General features: G+C 36.5%; 1 protein-coding gene across 1 annotated transcript in view; it reads left to right on the forward strand.

Moving 5' to 3' along the window:
- Positions 1 to 20,584, forward strand: part of DMXL1 (Dmx-like 1) — a 55,754-nt gene that overhangs the window by 26,236 nt on the left and 8,934 nt on the right. The window contains exons 22-34 of the mRNA XM_009073082.1: positions 3 to 598; positions 846 to 1,037; positions 2,267 to 2,343; positions 2,525 to 2,652; positions 4,114 to 4,352; positions 10,881 to 11,072; positions 12,032 to 12,171; positions 13,048 to 13,133; positions 15,259 to 15,460; positions 16,452 to 16,569; positions 17,790 to 17,852; positions 19,706 to 19,792; positions 20,449 to 20,570. Of these exons, the coding sequence (XP_009071330.1) occupies positions 3 to 598; positions 846 to 1,037; positions 2,267 to 2,343; positions 2,525 to 2,652; positions 4,114 to 4,352; positions 10,881 to 11,072; positions 12,032 to 12,171; positions 13,048 to 13,133; positions 15,259 to 15,460; positions 16,452 to 16,569; positions 17,790 to 17,852; positions 19,706 to 19,792; positions 20,449 to 20,570 (2,242 nt within the window). The remainder of the gene's footprint in view (positions 1 to 2; positions 599 to 845; positions 1,038 to 2,266; positions 2,344 to 2,524; positions 2,653 to 4,113; positions 4,353 to 10,880; positions 11,073 to 12,031; positions 12,172 to 13,047; positions 13,134 to 15,258; positions 15,461 to 16,451; positions 16,570 to 17,789; positions 17,853 to 19,705; positions 19,793 to 20,448; positions 20,571 to 20,584) is intronic.

Consider the following 20,584-nt stretch of genomic DNA (forward strand, 5'->3'; position numbering starts at 1 on the left):
ACCTTTGCAACTGCAGTCAGACAGTGATGAAAATGATGAGAATGAAGATTCTTCCCTGGTAATGAAAGAGCTGAGACCTCTGAAAAAAACTGAAAAATTGTATGAAACAAGTTCTGGTTACACAGAATCTTTTAGTGTAATTGATGACAGCGATATTCTGAGTCCATCAGAAGATATAATTTCAGCACAGCTAAAGTTTAGAGCATGCCTGAAAATTCTTACTATAGAGCTTCGTACGCTGTCCACTGGTTACGAGGTGGATGGTGGGAAGTTGCGGTATCAGCTTTATCAGTGGCTTGAGCGAGAAGTGGTAGCTCTTCAAAAGACCTGTGATTATAGTGTTGAAGTGGACGAGATACAGTCAGGAATTAGCATGATGCCAGAGGAAGCTACATTACATGAAAACACTGAAGACTTAGCTGACCAACAAAGAAATATCCTACAGAAAGAAGACTTTCAGAAAAGGCGTCAATGGCTTCTGAAATACCAGTCTCTCCTAAGAATGTTCCTTAGTTACTGTATACTTCATGGCTCACATGGCGGAGGCTTGGCATCTGTCAGGATGGAACTAATTCTGCTATTGCAGGAATCTCAGCAGGTATGTGGGGGACATTAGTTTGTGTTTTCTCTGCTTCAGATTTGTATATCTATTTGAATGTGGTTTGTATTATTGTTGAAGTTTTCCTTGCACTTGTTTTATAATAAATGCAAATCTGTTTTTATCATGTTACAATTTGTTTAGGTTGGGTTTTTTGTTTAGAATCCCTTTCACTTGCAGAAGTTCTTAAGGTCCTGTTCAGAAGACGTACTATCAATTTTTGTGTGTGTTTCTTGCCTTTTTTTAGGAGCAGTCAATACAGGTACCTTCCAGCCCTCTACCCGAGCAAAGCTCTATACCTCTCCTATTTGCTTGCACAGCTAGTGCCAAGACAGTGGTGGCTAATCCACTGCTACATCTTGGTAATTTAACTCATGATATATTACATGCCATAATAAACCTTGATTCACCACCTCATCCAGATACTCAGGACAGCAAGGTATGTATGTTTTTGTAGTTGTTTTGTCATTATCTAGTTTCCTGAATGCATGAATTTTTTTTTCTGACAGCATGATAACTTTCTGCTGTGCCTATCTGTGCCAAAGAGTAAAACTGAAGCATAAAACGTTGTCTGTGGTACTTACCTTGAGCTAAAACAGTGTCCACTGATTGGTTATTACTTATTGGTGAGGTGCTGAGCATCTGGTTCAACAAGCTGAAGTAGATAGGCCTCTCTCAGAACTGGATATTTGTCCAAGATGACATCTATCCTGGAAAACGTGTACTACACTGTCAGCATCATATTTGTCTTTATGACAATATGATCATTGCTTCTCTTACATTAATGGTAAACTCTGCATTTTATTCCTAGACCTAGGTAAAATGAAGTAATAAAGACTTGTCAGCAAAGTAAACTCAGAACTTTTTGTGAAGCAGTATATATTTTCATTCATTTATTCATTAAATTTTTAAAAATTACATTTCTCTAACATTTTTCTATATTTAGCCTTTGACTGGAAATGAAAAAGTGTTAAGTTAAATCTTTTCTGAAGTTTTGCATGTGTAAGGTCGCAAATCATGTTTGCTTTCACTAGGGATTCTAGAGAACACTCCAGGGATTTCTCAGTTCCTAGTTAGCCTCTTAGAGGGAACAGACAAATAAATATAATAAATGCTTTTTTTAAAAAAAAAATCTTTTAGATGAACAGATTGCCTGGCTTTTTACCTAAGCATGTTCTGTGATACAGAAGTATCAGCTGTGTTAAAAATACTGATCAGCCTGATACTGAGTAAATTGTGTGTGTGCCCTAGAGCTGTACAAGAATTGGTCAAAAACTAGGCTGCGGTGTAATTTTTGTTCTCAAACAAAGCATTTGTTTCCTGATACAGTATGTTGCTATTATTTTAGGGTATAATTACTTAGGAGTGTTGTATAGAGGTTTAGTATGTTGCTATTTATTAATCCAAGCCATTTTAGCTAGAGCTGATCTGTTATTATGGGTTGGTGAGGTGAGTGAGTACTTCTCCATTCCCTTCATTGCAAAGCGCACTGATTTATCTCAGATAACTTCTGAAGAGAAGGGTGGCTTTGTAAGTGCAAAATTGCTTATACTTTCCGTGTTCAATACTGGTTTCACTGTTAGAAATCTGTGTGCATGAAAGGCAGTTTCTTTCCACTAACCACAGCTCACTTAAGCGTAATATGTTGTATAAAACTTTGTCTTACAGATATACGTAATGCATACCTTAGCAGCATCGCTCTCTGCTTGCATCTACCAATGTCTTTGTGATGGCCACAGCTACAGGTAAGAGTCTACAAAAAGTGCTTTTTTCAGAGAACAGTCAACACGCTGTCTCATTGTAGCGATGATAGTGCACCAGAAGGTGGCGCTCACACCTGCCTACGTCTACAAGGCGCTATCACTTGACTAGTTGTGAACATAACTTTTTTTAATAAATGTAGTATCCCACTTTTCTATTTCACAGCTCATTTAAAGCAAATCAGTTCACTGGGACAGTGTATCAGACAGTGCTGTTAACTGAACGCCATTCTTTAAGAGCAACAAGCTTAGAAGAAACAGTGACTCCCAACACATCCCCTGCTCAGTGGCCAGGTATATAGAGTTATTTGTTTCTTTTCTCTTATGGAAAACTGCATTATCTGGATCCACTGTAAGAACATGTAGCTATGCTCTGGACTTTCTAGCAGTCTTTGTAACACCTGTGTGATAAAATTATTTCAATAAAATTTTGTCTTTTTTTTTCCCCCTCAAAACCTGTAAGCTAGTGCTTCTAGTTATTCATTAGTTCAAGTTGGTTTGTGTTGCTTTCTCTTGCTAAAAACTATTAGTGGGGACTCTGGTAAAGGGCAAGTACATGGGAGTTAGGGTGAAGTCGTGTCCTGTGCTCTCCTTGCTTCCTCTGCCAGCCAACAGATCAGTCTCACCAGTACTGTACTTGCTTATTCCTTAAAAGGACTCAGAAGGCTGTCTTAGTTTGTGCTTCAGCTTGGAATTATTGTAGCTTACAGACAGCTTTTTAACTAACTTGAAACTATTGAAAATGTTTATAATAAATTGTTCTTCTGTAGCTCTAAAATCCATGTCACACTTAAGGTAATTCTTAAACTATGCTGGAATCTTTGCTAATGAAGCAACACTATGGAGCCATGTTAGAGAGCATTGGCAGTGTAATAGATGTATGAGCTTCAGTTTACAGCACTAACTTTAATGCAAGTATAACCAAGAAATATGCTTTCTTATTATGGGATTTGTTTTTTCCATCAGAAAGTGTCACATTAAAAAAAATTCTTGGGAGCGCCTTAAGCAGTCTTTGTGTTTGATGCTATACCACTTTTCTGCAAAACATCCTATCACAATCTACAGATTTTAGAGAGAAATCAGAATGTCATCTTCGCTCTCCTTATTTCATTAGCTACATTAGTTGCATGAGTGATGAATGAGGCAAGGAATTGTTAGCAGTTGTTCTTACAAGTAACATCACCTTAAACTGATTTCTCTTTTTTAATAGCTTCACATGCTATAAGTGCTAATTGGAGAGTATGACACAAAGCAGAATTCTATGGCCACCACAATTTCCATTTTCACATACGTGAATAAAGTGTCACAGATGAAACCATATCTGAAACTACGACTTTTTGTGGGAGCCTAAAAACACGGGAAGATGTTTAGTACTTGGGTGGAAGAACACTTGTCAGACAAGTGTGGCTCAAGTTGATGCCCATGATTTTTGATTGGTTTTACAACTGTAAAGTGAGAATATAGCATTTCAACTTAGAGAACTATGCTGTAGTTATAATTATTGAAAAATTGTTATATATATGTCATTAACTGTTAGTCCAAAACATGAAGCTGAAAAGCTATAATGAACTGTCAAAAATAAAGTGTGTTCTTCTTTCTCCTGGAGTTTTCAGTTTCCTCTAAAACTTAAAATTTTTCTACATAAGAAATTACTAAATAACATAGGTTGCCAGTCAAAATACCCATAATAATCTGGAATATGTTCTCACACACATATGTGCTTTTTAAAAGACTTTATTTATTTTGTATAAACAGGAATGACAGCTCTAATACGTCTCTTGAATTCTGCTGGTGAGGAGGCCCAGCCAGGTCTCACAGTTTTACTTTGTGAAATTCTTACTGCGGTCTATCTAAGTCTGTTCATCCATGGCCTTGCAACACATTCTAGCAATGAGTTATATAGAATTATGGCTCATCCACTTAACAACCAAATGTGGTCTGCTGTCTTTGGAGGAGGAGCTCATACACCCAGCAGAGGACAACAGCAATTAAAGGCAAAAATGGGTTAGTTCTCTTTGTTTACTTATATTTATCTTCTGGGGGGTTTAAGTGAATTATGTGACTGCTGAAAGCTTAAGAGTAATTGCTTTAAATTATTCATGATCGGTAAGAATTCAGTATGTTTTTAGATCTGCATAGAAAAACAAGGATCTAGAAATATTGCGTAGATATTGTGTAGAAGAGAGCAGAAGTGAATGCTATTGAAATAAGGTTTCCAAGTAGCACAGCTGCTGTAATGTGAGACAGTTAAGTTCATTGCAAAGAGAAAGTTTCTAATACTTTTACAGCCTAGTGTTTTATGTTAATTTTAAAGCTTTCCAGTTTTTTCATAATAGCAATATATTCCCATTTTACAAATACAGTATGTTTTCTCTCTTTAACAGGTAGGCACTTCCCAATGCCTAGCCCTCATCAGGTAGTAGTGTTCTCCATGGAATGCGTGGGGTTTTCCAAATCCTTTACCGCCTTCAGTACTCATAGTCCTACCAAATCTTCAGGCAAGATATTAGATTTAGTACTAGGCCTCTCTCCATGCAGTTTGCTATATGTGGGTTTTTTTGCATATGCAGCAAGGCAGAAAAACTTCTGTTTGCAAGCCATGACATCAAAATTTAAAGTAAAGTTTTGTAATTGCAGCAGCAGTTGAACTGGCACTTCTAAAAAAGAAAATTGTCAGTGCTATTGTATTCTTACTACACTTCATTTGAAATCAATGTTAAGTATAAAATTACTTTGACCATGGTTTGAAAGGATCAGAAGTGTTTCATATCTTTGTTGGAAAGCTGCTTGTTTTGCTTTTTAAATATAAGCATTATTATGCATGTGGATTTCTAAGTGTTTATTTTAGACATGACAAATTAAAGGTGTCGTACTGATATTCAAATATGATAGTCTGAGAACCCTTTAAGAAGGCAGGCAACCTTCAGTTTTTAAATTCAGTTGATGATAAATTATCCTGGGGTGCAGAATGAATTCCTGTAGTGTTGTGAAGTTTTTTGTACACTTTTGTGCTTTATAATTTAGTTGAACTACTATAAAACCAAGAGAAAAAATAGTATAGATTACCTGTTTTTTAAAAGGAAGACTTTATAAAGATAAATTTACTTAAGCTGTGTTGACTTTGTGCATCACGTCTGAATATATATACAGAGATAAAATGTAACTTTATGTAATTTTTATCAATTCTATTACTGATACGAGATGTATGTTGCATATAAAAATGTCTTACCATGCATTGAAGGAAAACTGTAAATGCAGTCTGTTTAAATACTGTCTTTATCAGACTTTTAGAAAAGTGTTTTCCAGAGATCTTTAATCAAAAGTGAGCTCTTACTCTAGATCTGATCAGTTTTCTCTGTGATGCTGGATAGGTATTTCTCATTATCACTTTGGTAAGGTAAATATATTTGCCATTGCAGAATTGCTGGAAGTCCTAACTGGCTTTTGTTGGCAATTCTGTTTCCTAGGTGGTGGCAATCGTATACTGAGGTGTGTTAATGCTGTTGCTACCACTGATTAAAATGATAAGTGTTTTTACGTACTAGTGTGTTCAGAATCATGTACTAAATGGCCTGCCTAATGCATGGTTTTCTTGAAAATGAATGTGGGCTGTCTGATCACAGATTTAGTAAAATTGTTCCTGGAAAAATCAAGAAGCTCAAACTGAAAATTTAAGGGAAGCAGGGACCTTTTTAAATACTAGTGTGTAGGCATAATCTAACACTTGGACAAGGGGCCTAGAGGGGTTGTGGCATCTCCATCTTTGGAGTTACTCAAAAACATGAACAAGCTGGGCCATCATGTAAGTCAGCCCTGTTCTGAGCAAAGGGTTGTACCAGTTGTCTTCCAACCTATGTAATTCTAGGATTCTGTAGGTTATTTGTGCTAATTTGTGTTTTATATAGAGCAAATCTGGAAGAAAGCATTTTGGAGAAATAACTTTCTGTCTCTTTAAAAGTACAGGTGGCAGAAGAGAGAGTAAAAGTAGACCCCCAGTAAAGCGGAGGAGTAGGATTAAAATCACTTATATTTTTATGCCTTTACTATGATCTCATGCTTTTTCTTCTGACACACAGAAATTAATACTTCGAAGTGACTGGAATGGCTTATTCAGTCAACTACGGCATGCTCTTTCATAATAATATTTAGATTTTTTAATAGCTTTCCATTTTGTTACGCGTAACTAGACTCTTTTCTCCTATATTTATTTTTAGGTTTTTTGAAGTGTTTCCACTCTCAAGTGGAGATCAAAAGCCCAAAAATTCCTAACACTAGTGATTCTAATGTAACAATACTATACATCCTTTATGGTTTCTCTGCCTTGACTCCCCTCCAATCCTTTAGCATGTATCTGAATGTGGATGTTGATCTCCAAGTTTCAAATTTATTTTAAGAGATCATAACACTATGTACAGTGCTGACCAGTAAAGTTACGTGATTTCTCTTTCTGCTGTTTTAGTTACTTGAGCATTCATTAAATTTATCACCATGGCCACATGAGCTATTTCCTGTGTGTAATCAGAATATCGTGCTGAAATCTTCAGGATTTGTCAGCTTGCAAAATGCAAATTTTTGTGTTGGGAGTCTAAATATCCAGCAGTGTAGAATTTGGCCAGGCTGCTGTTCTAGTTGGCTCTCATAGCTTCCCAGAGAATTGCAGAAGTCTGTGCAGAGCTTTAGGCTTACTAAAATGATTCAGGGTGTAATTCAAAATTGGTATTTCTTTGCCATGTTTCTGCCATTACACTTTGTGCTGTGCTTTGGCACTGCTGGTATTTGCTGATGTCTGCAGTGAAGGATGATGCTTTTATAAGAGGAGGACTCAATAATTTTACCAAGTTTAATGAAGATTTGTGTCTTTCATAAGACATTGGGGTGTTGATGGTTTGTGCCCACACACAGTCTGCAATAAACTGCAGTAACTCTGGCTGGCATTCTAGTTTTTGGAGAAGTTGAAGGAGATCTCCCTTTTAGGTTTTCCTAGGAAGGAGGAAGGGAGGCAACAGGTCTTTTGATTATCATTGCATGTATTTGAACTTGGCAGAAATTGAGGGATTTTTCTTGTCTGAAATATTCCAATATTCTTGGAAATAACATAAATTTTATGTTTGTCTTATAAATAAAATGGGTGCAAAGATAAATGCTTTGAAGACAAAAACATCATATAAGAGAGTTTTAGCTAGAAATACACAAGAAATTTGAAAGTGAATGTAATTGATGATCTGAAATCCTAAATGACAAAGTCAGATTTTTAATGAATTTGTTAATGTATTTAATTTTTTTTTTTAGAATGCATAACAAGAAATTGGTACTAGTAGTATGTCTTTCAAACCGCTTTGAAAGTACTTTGGTGGTACTTTCATTTGCCTTAGTGATTTTTTTTTTTTTTTTTTCCCCAGTGGCTAGCCTGAAGTATTCTTAATGTGCAAAGAATGGTCCAACAAAAGGGAATAAAGTGCTCTTTCAAAGTAAAACATTTGCTTTTCAAATTCTGCTTAGAAAACAACCTGCAAATGTATACTTGCTTATTTCTATATCATGCAACACTTGCTCCTTATTTCATGCCTAGTGGATTTCCTTTTTTATTTTAAGCAGCTGCTAAAAGTTCATAGTGATGCATGTGCATGCTCTTTCTTAACTGGTGAACTTTTAAACAATGAAATGAAAATGCATTCTACTGCAATGACTGTATTTTTTACTTTTTGTACAGGTAAGTGGATTTCAAATAATATCCATGTATAAAAAAATATTACGGTACAGTATAGTAGTGCAGCACACCATTAGTGATATCCCTGTTTCAAGATGAAAGATGAGCTGTCTTCATCTTTTATTAGATTCTATAAAAAATTACTTTGTAGCAGCTAAGCCCCATGCCACTGCCTGCTCACTCCCCCACCAACAGGACTGGGGAGAGAATCGGAAGGGTAAAAGCTAGAAAACTCATGGGTTGAGAAGAAAACAGTTTACTAGAGAAAGCAAAAGCTGCACACACAAGCAAAGCAAAACAAGGAATTAATTCACTGCTCTCCATGGGCAAGAGTTGTTCAGCCATCTCCAGGAGAGCAGGGCCCTATCACATGTACTGGTTACATGGAAAGACAGGGGCCATCACTCCACACATTTCCCCTTTCCTTGTTCTTCCTCCAACTTTATATACTGAGCATGATGTCATATTGTATGGAATATCTCTTTGGTCGGTTTGGGTCACCTGTCCCAGTTGTGTCTTCCCGGCTTCCCATGCGCCCTCAACTTCCTTGCCAGTGTGACAGTATAAAAAGCAGCAAAGGCCTTGGCTCTGTGTAAGCTCTGCTCAGCAGTAACAAAAACATATCTACATTATCAACCCTGTGTTCAGCACAAATCCAAAACATAGCCCTGTACTAGCCACTGTGAAGAAAATTGACTCTACTTCATCCAAAACAGCACAGCAGTTCAGCTGCTTGTGATTGTAATGTTCATCTTCATATGTGGTCAAAAATCTTTCTGAATATCCTTGAAAATATACGGTTTCTTCTGGTCTAAAAGTGACTAGAAACTATGAAAAAAAATTCCATCAGCTACCATGAGTACAAAGAATATGTCCATTTGAAAAAAAACCCCATCAACCAAAAATCCTGGGGTATAAAAAAACTCCAGAGTTTTTTTATAAACAACTCACTTAAATCATACTTGACTTGGGGTTTACAGTTGGCTCAGTTTGTGTTACGAGCAAGTCCTATATATGCAAAACAACCGTTTATAAATAAGCAGTATTTCTTTTGTCCCGTGTGTTAGACCATCTGTTTTTTATGTGATTGAGGTACACATAAGAGTTTTGAAGGAAATAGTCTTTCAGGCATCTATCAAGACTCAAAAGTCTCCTGTGGATAAAACTTACAAACAAAAAAAAAAAAGTGTGTAGGAAATACTTCTTTGTCATAGTTCACTGCAGGACTATGTAAGTGTGCTGGCTCTTTTTTTGCCATCCTCAGCACTATGAACGGGAGAAGGTAATTTTGGAGTCCTTAGCGGCACTTAGTTTTGTGGGCAGGTTGTAGCAGAAGGGAATAGGAAAGTTAAAATATTTTTTGTGATGTTTGTATTAGTTTATCCTTGTAACCAGTCTGCCAGTCATCATGTTTGTTGGTGCTTGAACTCAGTGATGGGGATATCTGTTCTCCAGGTCAGCACTTTGGCTTGCAGATTTGCTTTCTTGGATCCTGTTTATTACTGCTATTAGAATAGCCAACCCATATTCCACTCTACTTAAGAAAAAGACTCAGTGAAATAGGTTTTGGAAGTTTTGTGGACTCCAAAAGGAAGTTCAAATACTCAACTTCATTTTGATTTTAATGTTCTAGCTTTCTTTGTTTTACCTAAGTCTTGAACCCATTCTTTGGTTTCATTATAGCAGCTAATCTCCATGCATTACATGTATCTACTTGAAAGTAAAATCACCACCTTTTGCAATCAAGTAGGAATTTAATTCAAATACATTTTGTCTGTTATGGAAGATGAATGATGGCCACCATGTTGTATCAAATCTCCAAATGTGATTCCTTTTCTCCCTTGTTGTTTCTACTTCAGATGTGTTCTGGAGAGCCGGTACACCAACTTACTGGTCAGGGACTTATCATTCCTCTTCTACTGACAGACAGGCTATATTAGAATAGGATTCACCTAAGAAGATTCAGAATGATTTCAGGTTATCAGATAGTTATGTGAGCCTTTTTTAAGTAATCCATTACTTTTTCCATATTTGTGAAGATGATACTTCTCAATTAATAGGAATGTCAGTTTTGCTTGTTCATTCATTTATGCGGTAAATGCGCTAAGATATCCCTGAGAGCTTGAATAAGCTCTTTCCTTCAGTACTAGAATTATCAAGAATGTAAGTCAAATAAATCGCCCATAGACACACTTAGTCTGAAAAAAGTCAATGTTGGGACAACTGACAGGACTTCTCTACTCCTGACACTTAGATTTTTACTACAAATAATTAGTCCTTCCCTGTTTAGTAGTATATGTTTCAGTTTCTGTTAGTTAAAATGGGATCTTTCATATTTGCTGGCGAAACATGTTGTCAGAACATAGGGATTTAGCAGAATTGTAACATGGAGAAAAAATACAGACCTCCACTGGAAAGAAAGATGGAGTAAGAATGGCAAGTGTACATGTTTGCAATATATATTCTGATGTACAAGGCTCTTGGCTTGCCTTATAAACATACATAATCAGTAGTTCTTACTTAAGTAATTTAGATTTACAATATTGTTGCTTGAGTAACAATATTGTCATCTTTGTAGGAAGAGACGTTCTAATGCAGTTGTGTATATTCTACTAGTTTGTATTATTTGTGCTGGGACTTTTCACCTGGAGTTTTAGTTATGTATTAGTTTTGTGTATTTGAGGATTAACATTCTGTTTATTTGATACAAAATGTTAAGATAAAATTTTGAAAACTTATAATGATGAAGATTTTTACTTTCTACTATGAATCCCTTTATTAAAAGCACTAGGGAGATGGAGCAGACAGTTTAAAGCAACATACTGTGTTTTCTTCTTTCATAGATAATGGAGAGAAACAGCAAAAACACTACAGGCTTTCATCAAAAGCCTCTCCAAATGCTAGTTCTCAGTTGCCTGCATTGCCTTTGGCAGACCAAGACTCTGCGTCTTACAAAGAAAGATTTATCCCTCCTGAGCTTAGCATCTGGGATTATTTCATTGCAAAGGTAATTTTTTGTTGTTAGTAAATTGAGTGTCTTCTGTTACTTCGGAATTGGCAATTCTTTTCTTCTTAGTCTTTATGCTAGGTATTGATTCAGATGTGTAATAGAATACATCTGAATGCCTGTTTTTATTGCTCATACTTAGTTATTTCTAAAACACTGCCAAGAAGTATTTTTGAAATAGCTTTCTTAAAAACTGTTGTGATTAAATTGTTTTCAGATAATGGTATGAATGAAATGTTGGTTTTTATACGTGCAGGATACAAATGTATAGGTAATTATGGGCCAGCTATTAGTGAACAAGGAAATGTGAGAAGCATTTTATCAACTATTTCAATTAGGTGAAATGAACGTGTATACTCACTGAAAACAAAATTGTTACCTTCTGTTAAATCTGCTGTTACATAATTGTGTGGAGTGGTGTGCACATTTCTATTATCAAATCTCGGCTATATCACCAAAATAAATGTGTAAGCAGTATTGGAGGAGCAAGGACAGAAAAGAAATCGTAAACTGAATAACACTGCGAAGCACTGGTGGTGAGCTGATCATAAATTGAACTCTGTAGGGAATGTATAGGATTTTCTTGGTCTTTAGTCCTCTGAGTCCTTTTGAGGATGTCTGGAGGGTTTGGCTTCTCTCTGGCAAGCCAGATTGTCCTACATCTGGTTTGATATATCTGACATGAAAATAAAGCAAAATAAGAATTGGAAAACTGTTAGTGTTTTAATTCTCAGCATTAGAATTTTCAGTAATGTAAAAAGTAGTTAAGCTGTTAAAGTATGTAATACTTATGGACAGTTAACCTTCCCATATAGGTACAGATGCAAACTCCAAATGTTGCTAAACTGAGTAAGATGATAAGCCTTCTTTTTTATGAAAAGTATTAAATATTATAGTGACTTACTTTTTAAAAGATAATTGGCTAGAAGATACTTAAGGAATATTGTTTAAATTTTTAGCCATTTCTTCCATCTCAAAGTAGAGTGGAATATGATTCAGAAGAGAGTCAGGAAAGTGGTGAAGATGATGAAGACATTGATGGAGATGTGTTTGCATCAAATTCACATAATCAAGAGCATTCCAATTCAAATTCGTACAGGTAAGTAGCTTTTCAAACCAAGATTACAGAATCATAGAATGTTAAGGGGTTGGAATGCATCTTAAACATCATCTAACTCATCCTGCCATGGGCAGGGACACCTCCTAGCCCAGATTGCTCTAAGCCCCATCCAACCAGGCCTGGAACACTGCCAGGGATGGAGCAGCCACAGCTTCCCTGGGCAACCTTTGCCAGTGCCTCAGCACCCTGTCTTGCCAACAGTAAAAAATTTCTTCCTAATACCTAAATTTCCTCTCTTTGAATTTGTACCCATTACTCCTTGTCCTGTCACTACAGTTCCTCATGAAGAGTCCCTCCTCAGCTTCCCTGTAGGCCCACTTCAGATACTGGAATTTCACAATGAGGTCCTCACGCGACTTTCTCTTCTCCAGGCTGAACAGCCCAAATTTCTGCAACATCTAGACTTGCATTTCTGGCCTTATATATTTCATATCTCTTTGAATTTGTACCCATTACTCCTTGTCCTGTCACTACAGTTCCTCATGAAGAGTCCCTCCTCAGCTTCCCTGTAGGCCCACTTCAGATACTGGAATTTCACAATGAGGTCCTCACGCGACTTTCTCTTCTCCAGGCTGAACAGCCCAAATTTCTGCAACATCTAGACTTGCATTTCTGGCCTTATATATTTCATAGTAGTGCATTATCTAGTCTTAGTGCTTAATTTTTCACAATGATTATTTTACTCATTAATATATGGTGTAGTGAGTTTTGAATTCAAAGTATCTATAATCTAAACTACAGTTTGTAGTTCCAGTAGTTTATCATGAGGATTTTAAACTCTAAATTTTAATATTGCTTAAGTGAGAAAAATTTATTTTCCTATTAGTAAATGACTTACTAGTGCTTTCTTGTTAGTTGGTCACTGATGAGATTGGCAATGGTTCAGCTGGTACTTCACAATTTGAAGATTTTCTACCCTTTGGCTGGACATGATCTTTCAGGTAATAAGCAGCAGAGTTGTCTCTTCATACCTAATAACCACGTTTAAAATCAGTAATATGTTGAATAGTATACATATGTTGTAGCTTAATTTTAGTTCAAAAGTTCTTAAATGTTCTGATGCTGTTTATCATTCAGGTATATTTATGAAATAACATGGTGGGTGGATGAGATGAGTGGGTGAGAAGAAATACTCAGTAGTTAGCAGCAGTCTTTGCATACTTATGTTTTCTTTGCCTCATAGTCATATAAGAATGTTTAAAATATTTATTTCTTGGTGGAAACACAACAGATTTTTCTGTAATTCAAGTAACATCACTCCTTCTCCATGTTCCATAGAATCATGAAATAGTTTGGGTTTGGAAGGGACCTTTACAGATAATCTAGATCCACCTGTGGGCAGGGACATCTCTCACTAGGTGGTGTGTTGCTCAAAGCCTCATCTGACATTTCAAGGGATGGGACATCCATGGCTTCTCTGGCAACTGGTTTCAGTGTTTCACCATTCTCATCATAAAACATGTCTTCTAGATAGCTAATCTAAATCTACTTCCTTGGTTTAAAACCATTGCTCCTTGTCCTGTCATTGCAGACCTTGGTAAAAAGTCTTCCTCTGTCTTTTTGTTTTGTAAGTCGAAACACTGAAAGGCTACTATAATGTCTCCCTGGAGCCTTCTCTAGTCCAGTCTGAAAAACCCCAACACTCTCAGCCTGTCCTTGCAGACCTTGGTAAAAAGTCTTCCTCTGTCTTTTTGTAAGTCCCCTTGAAACACTGAAAGGCTACTATAATGTCTCCCTGGAGCCTTCTCTAGTCCAGTCTGAAAAACCCCAACACTCTCAGCCTGTCTTCATAGAAAAGGTGTTTCAGCCCTCTTTCAGTTGTCTTTGTGGCTCTTCTCTGGACCCACTCCAACAGGTTGCAGACCTTGGTAAAAAGTCTTCCTCTGTCTTTTTGTAAGTCCCCTTGAAACACTGAAAGGCTACTATAATGTCTCCCTGGAGCCTTCTCTAGTCCAGTCTGAAAAACCCCAACACTCTCAGCCTGTCTTCATAGAAAAGGTGTTTCAGCCCTCTTTCAGTTGTCTTTGTGGCTCTTCTCTGGACCCACTCCAACAGGTCCCTGTCATTCTTATACTGGGGATCCCATAACTGGATGTGGTACCCCAGGTGGAGTCCCGAGAACAAATTAGAGGGGCCAATTCCCCTCCCTCGCTCTACTGGCTGCCCTTCTTTTGATGCAGCCCTGGATGCGGTTGGCTTTTTGGGATGCCAACACACGTTGCCAGGACACTTCCAGTTTTTCTTCCTCGGGTATCCCCATGTTGTTCTCCAGAGGACTGCTCTCAATCTATTCGTCACTCAGCCTGATTACCCTGACTGAGGTGCACTTGTCCTTGTAGAAGCTTGTGAGGTTTACATGGGCTCACTTTTCAAGCCTGTCAAGGTCTCTGTGTGTGCCTTCCCTTCCCTCCCGCAAATCAGTTGAACCTCTCATCTTGATGTTATCTGCAGACCTCCTCGGGGTGCACTCTCTACCACTGTCTGTGTCGTTATCAAAGTTATGTAACAGTACCAATCCCAATATACATCCCTGAGGGATGCTACTTGTTACTGATCTCCATTTGGACATTGAACCATTGACTGTAACTGTTTGGTTGAGATCATTCAGCCGGTTCCTTAGCCATCTAAGTCCATCCTTATCACTTCATTTGGGAGGTAAGGATGTTGTGTGGGACTATGTCAAAAGCTTTACAGAAATCAAAAGCAGAGGACATCGGTTGCTCTTCCCTTGCCACCACTGCAGTCAGCCCACAATAGAATGCCTCCAGATTAGTTGGGCACAATTTGCCCTTTTTGAAGAAATGTTGGCTTTCTCTCATCACCTGTTATCTATATGTCTTGATATAGCTTCTGGGAGGATCTGTTCCATGATATTTAATTTCTGTCAGCATTGGAGTAGTCTATTCCTATGATTAACAATGATAGCAGAAAGCAGTTCATCTTTTTATACTTGAAAATATCATGTTGAGGTTTGAATAAAGGTTATTTGTCTTTGGCTGCTGGAATTATCTTCATCAAGGTTATAATGGAAATGGAAGGAGTTTTATTGTTTACTTGTCTTTCTAGAGCTTCCCGTTAGCTCTCCGATATGCCATGCAGTTTTGAAAACTTTACAGCGCTGGGAACAAGTTCTTCTCCGACGACTTGAGCTGTATGGGGGTCCACCTCAACATTATATTTCAGTTCATGCTTCTGAAGATGCCCTAGCTGCTGGTCCTGCATTGCTTCGCCATAAAACTTTACTCGAGCCTATGAACACCCCATTCAAGTGAGTCTAATTTCTATAAACACTTGACTGTAATATATTTAATATAAAAACAAGCATTAGGTCATTAGTGCATGTGATAGACCAACCGTAAGTTCAATACCTATGCGCCAATTTCTAGATTTGCTGTAATCCATTGATGTTTCATGCATCTCTGATCCAAAACAAGATCAAGAAAAACAAACAACAGTTTCTAATTTTTTTGATATTTTTTTTATTGAAGCTTAACATATGGATTTTAGTGTCTCTGTGGAAAAAAGTGTGGCTGACAATAAAATAAACAATAAAAAATTTGCCTTAAGAGATAACTAAGGACTAGTGACAATTAAATTATTGTCACTCCTTTGGTGGTAACAAAATAATGTTCTTACAAGTATCTTTTCCTAAAACCAGTGAAGAAGTCTTCACTTTTTGTAATATTTGCATAGTTGTGAATTCACACAATTGAATGTTCAACCAGAAAAGTCTGTCTTTTTATTGTAAGATATCTTACAATGGTCACAGTTGTAGTAACTTGAGTTGATTGAAGAGGAACAGCTTAATATGTATCCACTGCCTGACATTAATTATGATTTAAAGTGATTCAGAGTTTGATGGGTTTTGGCCTGTCATGAGCAGCTATATTTGTATGATCACTCATTAGCACTAAACAGAAATGATCCGTGTTGTAAGGAATGAGTTGGGCCAATAAATGATGTTGCCCTTACCACTGTGTAATCTCCTAAGGAGATTTTGCTCACTTGTCCCAAGATGGGAGGAGAAAATGCTCTGTGTTCTTTTCCTTTTCTTTCACTCTCCTTCCTCTTCCTGTCACATGTAGGTTTGTCAGGAAGAGGGTATTTGAGTGCATCCAGATAGGTTTTATATAGTGCGTACAGATCTGTAGTTTTCCTTCTGCATTTCTACTGACTATAGTTTGAGTAGTATATAAGATACTACACTCTTTTATGGGTATGAGCATGATGTAAATAGATATTTTAACTTTGTTCTGTAGATCTAACAGCCATGTTGCACTATCTGTGAAGAGGCTCTGGCAATATTTGGTCAAACAGGAAGAAGTCCAGGAAACCTTTATCAGAAATATTTTTACAAAGAAGCAGTGCCTAAATGAGGTTGGTGTGGTATATAAAATATATAAAATGTTGTTTACTTCTAGGGCATGAATGGTTAATGTACTTGGCTATGACTCTAAATCTACACTATTTCATATAAAAAATATTTGTCCGTTGTTTCATGGAATGCAAAAACAATCAGTCTTTGACTGTAGAATGACATCTAACACAGCTTGTCCATACTCAATCAGTAAGAAGCTGCCTCAAAAGAATGACTAACTTTAAAATTTCAAACATTAAAATGAGTAAATTAATCAGCCAAAGTTCTAAAAGTTTCAGTTTCTCCTTGTCAGTCATCCTGGCTTTTATCCACTACTTTCTGTCATGTTACGATTCCATTTGAATAAGAGAAATGGTCATACAAGAGTTGCTATTTCTGCATTGTAGTAATAATCTGTCCCAGTGTCTAGCTGGATTCCAGGTTCAGTTAAATGTTCTTAAATTGTGGTTCTATAATGGACTTTTTTTCTTTCTAGTTAGTTCCTTCTTTTTTTCTTACTCACCTCTGCTCCCAATAATTTGAAAGAATCACTGGTATTACAGAAAAAATGTGGAGTAGCAGAAACTGAGAAAAGAAGCAGATCTGGACAAATTAGATATTCAGGAGAAAGAATATTCATTACTAGTAAAGTCACAACAGCAGAGAGTTCTGCATGGCCTAATTGTCCAGTCACAAGTAGAATATTAGCTTGTCTGAGTAATGTTGGCTAATTGTGTTCACTACAGAATGTAGTTAAAAGGAAGATTGTTCCTTTTGTTCTTTGAAGATACACATTTCTGATCATGTCTTATGTTAATGCAGACATATTGTTATGTTGTATGGAGAGGTCTTTTGGAATATTGTAGATGTGCTTTATGTGTTTTAAAGTAGGTTCATTTATAGCCTTACATGGCATAGGTGTGTTGGCTTTATTTTTTTATCCTCTTGTTGCTGATAAATTCTCAGTGGAAATTGCTAATTTTACCAGAAATTTGACTTTTGGGATGGACAAGATGCTGTTACGGTACAGAGTAGGTTAATCAGAGTCTTCTGTACTAAATAGAGAGTTTAGAATTTGTTAATTATTGTTACTGCATAAAATACATGTTTATGTGTACAAACATGATGTTGTGTTTCAATTGTTCTGTTGGGGTAAATAACAAGGAATTAAAGATTTTCTTGATACATTGCGTGTTATGTCTTACCTTTATGCTTTGTTTGGCGGTTCTTCTTGGTGAAGTCATTAGAGGAGCACAACGAAACTATGAAAAATTCTGTGATGGAGGAGCCCATCATCAATAAGGTACACAGTAGTTATTGTCATATTTCTTAGGCCATACATCATTATGAAATATTTCCTTTTTGAAATGGTGCTGATCTCACTTTAAAAAAAAACCCCTTGCTGACAGAGCCAGCAAATGTAAAAATTCACTTTTGGAAGAGATTGAGTTAAACTAGTCTTGTTACAGAGTTTATATGAAACTCAGTTATCTTAGAAAGTTGGATTAAGCAACCAGATACAAACAATATGTATTATCAAACTCTGTAGCTATGCCAAGTGTAGAGCTGAGGTTGAGATTTGCACAAGTGACAAAAATTCACAGTACATACAGGCCCTTCCACCAGTACGAGATGGCTAGAATAGTTGCCTATAAGTGAAGGTGGTTACTGAAGTTAGAACAGTTAGTTTGCTACTGAAAAATTTCACTGAACCTTAAGTTTAAGATGGTGGCAAATGAACCCATATAACAATTTTGTAGCAACTTTCTTGAAAGATTGGTATGAGAGACTAAAAAGGTCTCAGCGTGGAAATTCAAACAAATACTGTATTCTTCTGGCTTTCATTTACAAAACCAGTGTGAAGACAGAAATGAATACACCCTGTGATGTACTTGGACTACCTTGTTATTAATTATGTGATAAAGCAGTATTAGCAAATAGGAAATTGGAACTGACTGGGGAAAATAATTTTTCTTTCATGCAGGTTTGTTCATCAAAACACACAGATAATGTTTTTGTATCTGTTTGTCACTGCAGTTTTGTGCAGTTACAGATATATAAAATCAGTGAAGTATCAATTTTGATATTAAAGAACGTATTCTATGTCTTAGTCTATAACAGCCATACACTGTTTTCAGACTTTGAAAAAGACAGCTTGTAGTTCTTTGACAGCACAATCTTACTGTTTTTCAAGTAAAATATCATTGTTTAAGTCTTAAGGGTTAGAAATTAGAATTTGAAGATTAGAGGCTGGGAAATGGTAGTTTTGGAACAATTCTTTCTGTTTTGAAGAAAATACAAAATTTTACATGTGAAATTCAGGTTTGAATTTTCAGGTCACCATTAGTTTGGCAGTGCCATTTCTTTTTTCTACTGTAATATAATTTTGTAGCTGCAGCAGACTGGGTCTGTAATCTGTCAATCTAATACTTGCAATGCTGAGGTCTTTAATTTTAAACAGGAGTGCTACAGTGCTGATAGACTTCAGAATTTTGTTCTGTGCTGGCATGTACCTGAATGCATTTCTAAAATACAAAATGGTAGACAACAGTCAAATACAACATTGAATCACATTAAGAAAAAGAAAAAAGAATATGTGATAGTAAAAAGTTTGTGGTACTGGATACAGGATTCCAGATTTATTTAATTGTGGAGAATTGTGAAGAGATTAGCTGACAAAGTACAAGTTTATTTTCCTGTTCAGGAGCTTGCCTGGACCTGTTTTTGTACTATTTAATCAGTTTCAGTGGCAAAAAAGTGTTTGCTAAGGGCATCAAAGACTTAGCAAACTTTTTTAAAGAGCAGAACATCAAGACTCGAATTTTTAATCAGCAGCAGCAGGTGTACATGTTGCCTTGCTGGTTTTCAGCATCCCTGAAAAACTTGAGAATGAACACAGTACTGTAACTTCTGTGACAAATTACACTTTCTGTGCTGCTGTGGTAGTCTCAACGTGGCAGTAGGAAGCTAGATTCTTACACAAAACAGGTTTACCATAATTATTACAGGCTATATTTGTTGAGTTTTCTTAGAATTAAGATGGGTAAAAAATAAAATATGACATTTCATACAAAGCAGTGTTTGGTCTCTATTTCCAGTAAAAATCAATGTTGCATAGGAGTTTGCATTCAATTGTGCTTTGCTTTTTAAATACAGATAGAAACAGATTTGCGATATCCAGGAGGCAAGGCAAGAATAATCCATAAAGAATCCGACATCATTACTGCTTTTGCAGTCAATAAGGTGAGTATAAAGGAGGTAGAATAATCTCATTGTGTTGTGCTTCAACTTGATAAACAGGTGGTAGTCCCATTGTGAATGAGTGAGATAGGCATTGCCAGCCATTATGCTACTTTTAGCACTTAAAACTTAGAGTGCTTCCTTGTCTAAAGCACTTCATAATTACCTTTTCATAATTAAACAGTTCTACTACAAATTGTCTTTTTATTGTACAAGGGATTGAGGAAAGGGAGAAGTGGTCTCTTCCTTTTTTTTTTGTGATTGCGTGTAGGAGTATTTTTCCTTTTCTGTCAGAGAAAACCAGGAGGTAGTCTTTTCTTCTCCTGTTTAGCCATGTAACCTGTCAGAAGTAGAGGAAAGGAGCTTGGTTGCAAGCATTGGAGTGTAGCTCATCTTCTGGGAAGAGCAAGGAGGTAATAGAGCTGCTTGAAAGAGGTATAAGATAGAAGGTGTATGTGATGCTGTCCCAAATGCAAATAAGTAAAAGGGAAATGTCAAGTTTAAATGTATATAAATTTGTAGACATAATGTTTGGGTTTTGTAAATTGTTTAAGTGTATCTTTTTGTGAACAGTGGTGCTATAACCAGAGAAAATTACAATAAGCTGCTTTTTGAGGTTTCCTTTTATATCTGCCTTTGTGTGTGCTACTTTTTTTCAGGCAAATCGGAACTGCATTGCAATAGCATCGAGTCATGATATTCAAGAATTGGATGTTTCTGCGATTTTAGCTACGCAAATCTATACCTGGGTTGATGATGATGTGGAAATAGAAAATAAAGGGTATATGTTCTTTG

This window comes from Acanthisitta chloris, unplaced genomic scaffold, assembly GCF_000695815.1.
Source record: "Acanthisitta chloris isolate BGI_N310 unplaced genomic scaffold, ASM69581v1 scaffold12164, whole genome shotgun sequence".
NCBI lineage: Eukaryota > Metazoa > Chordata > Aves > Passeriformes > Acanthisittidae > Acanthisitta > Acanthisitta chloris.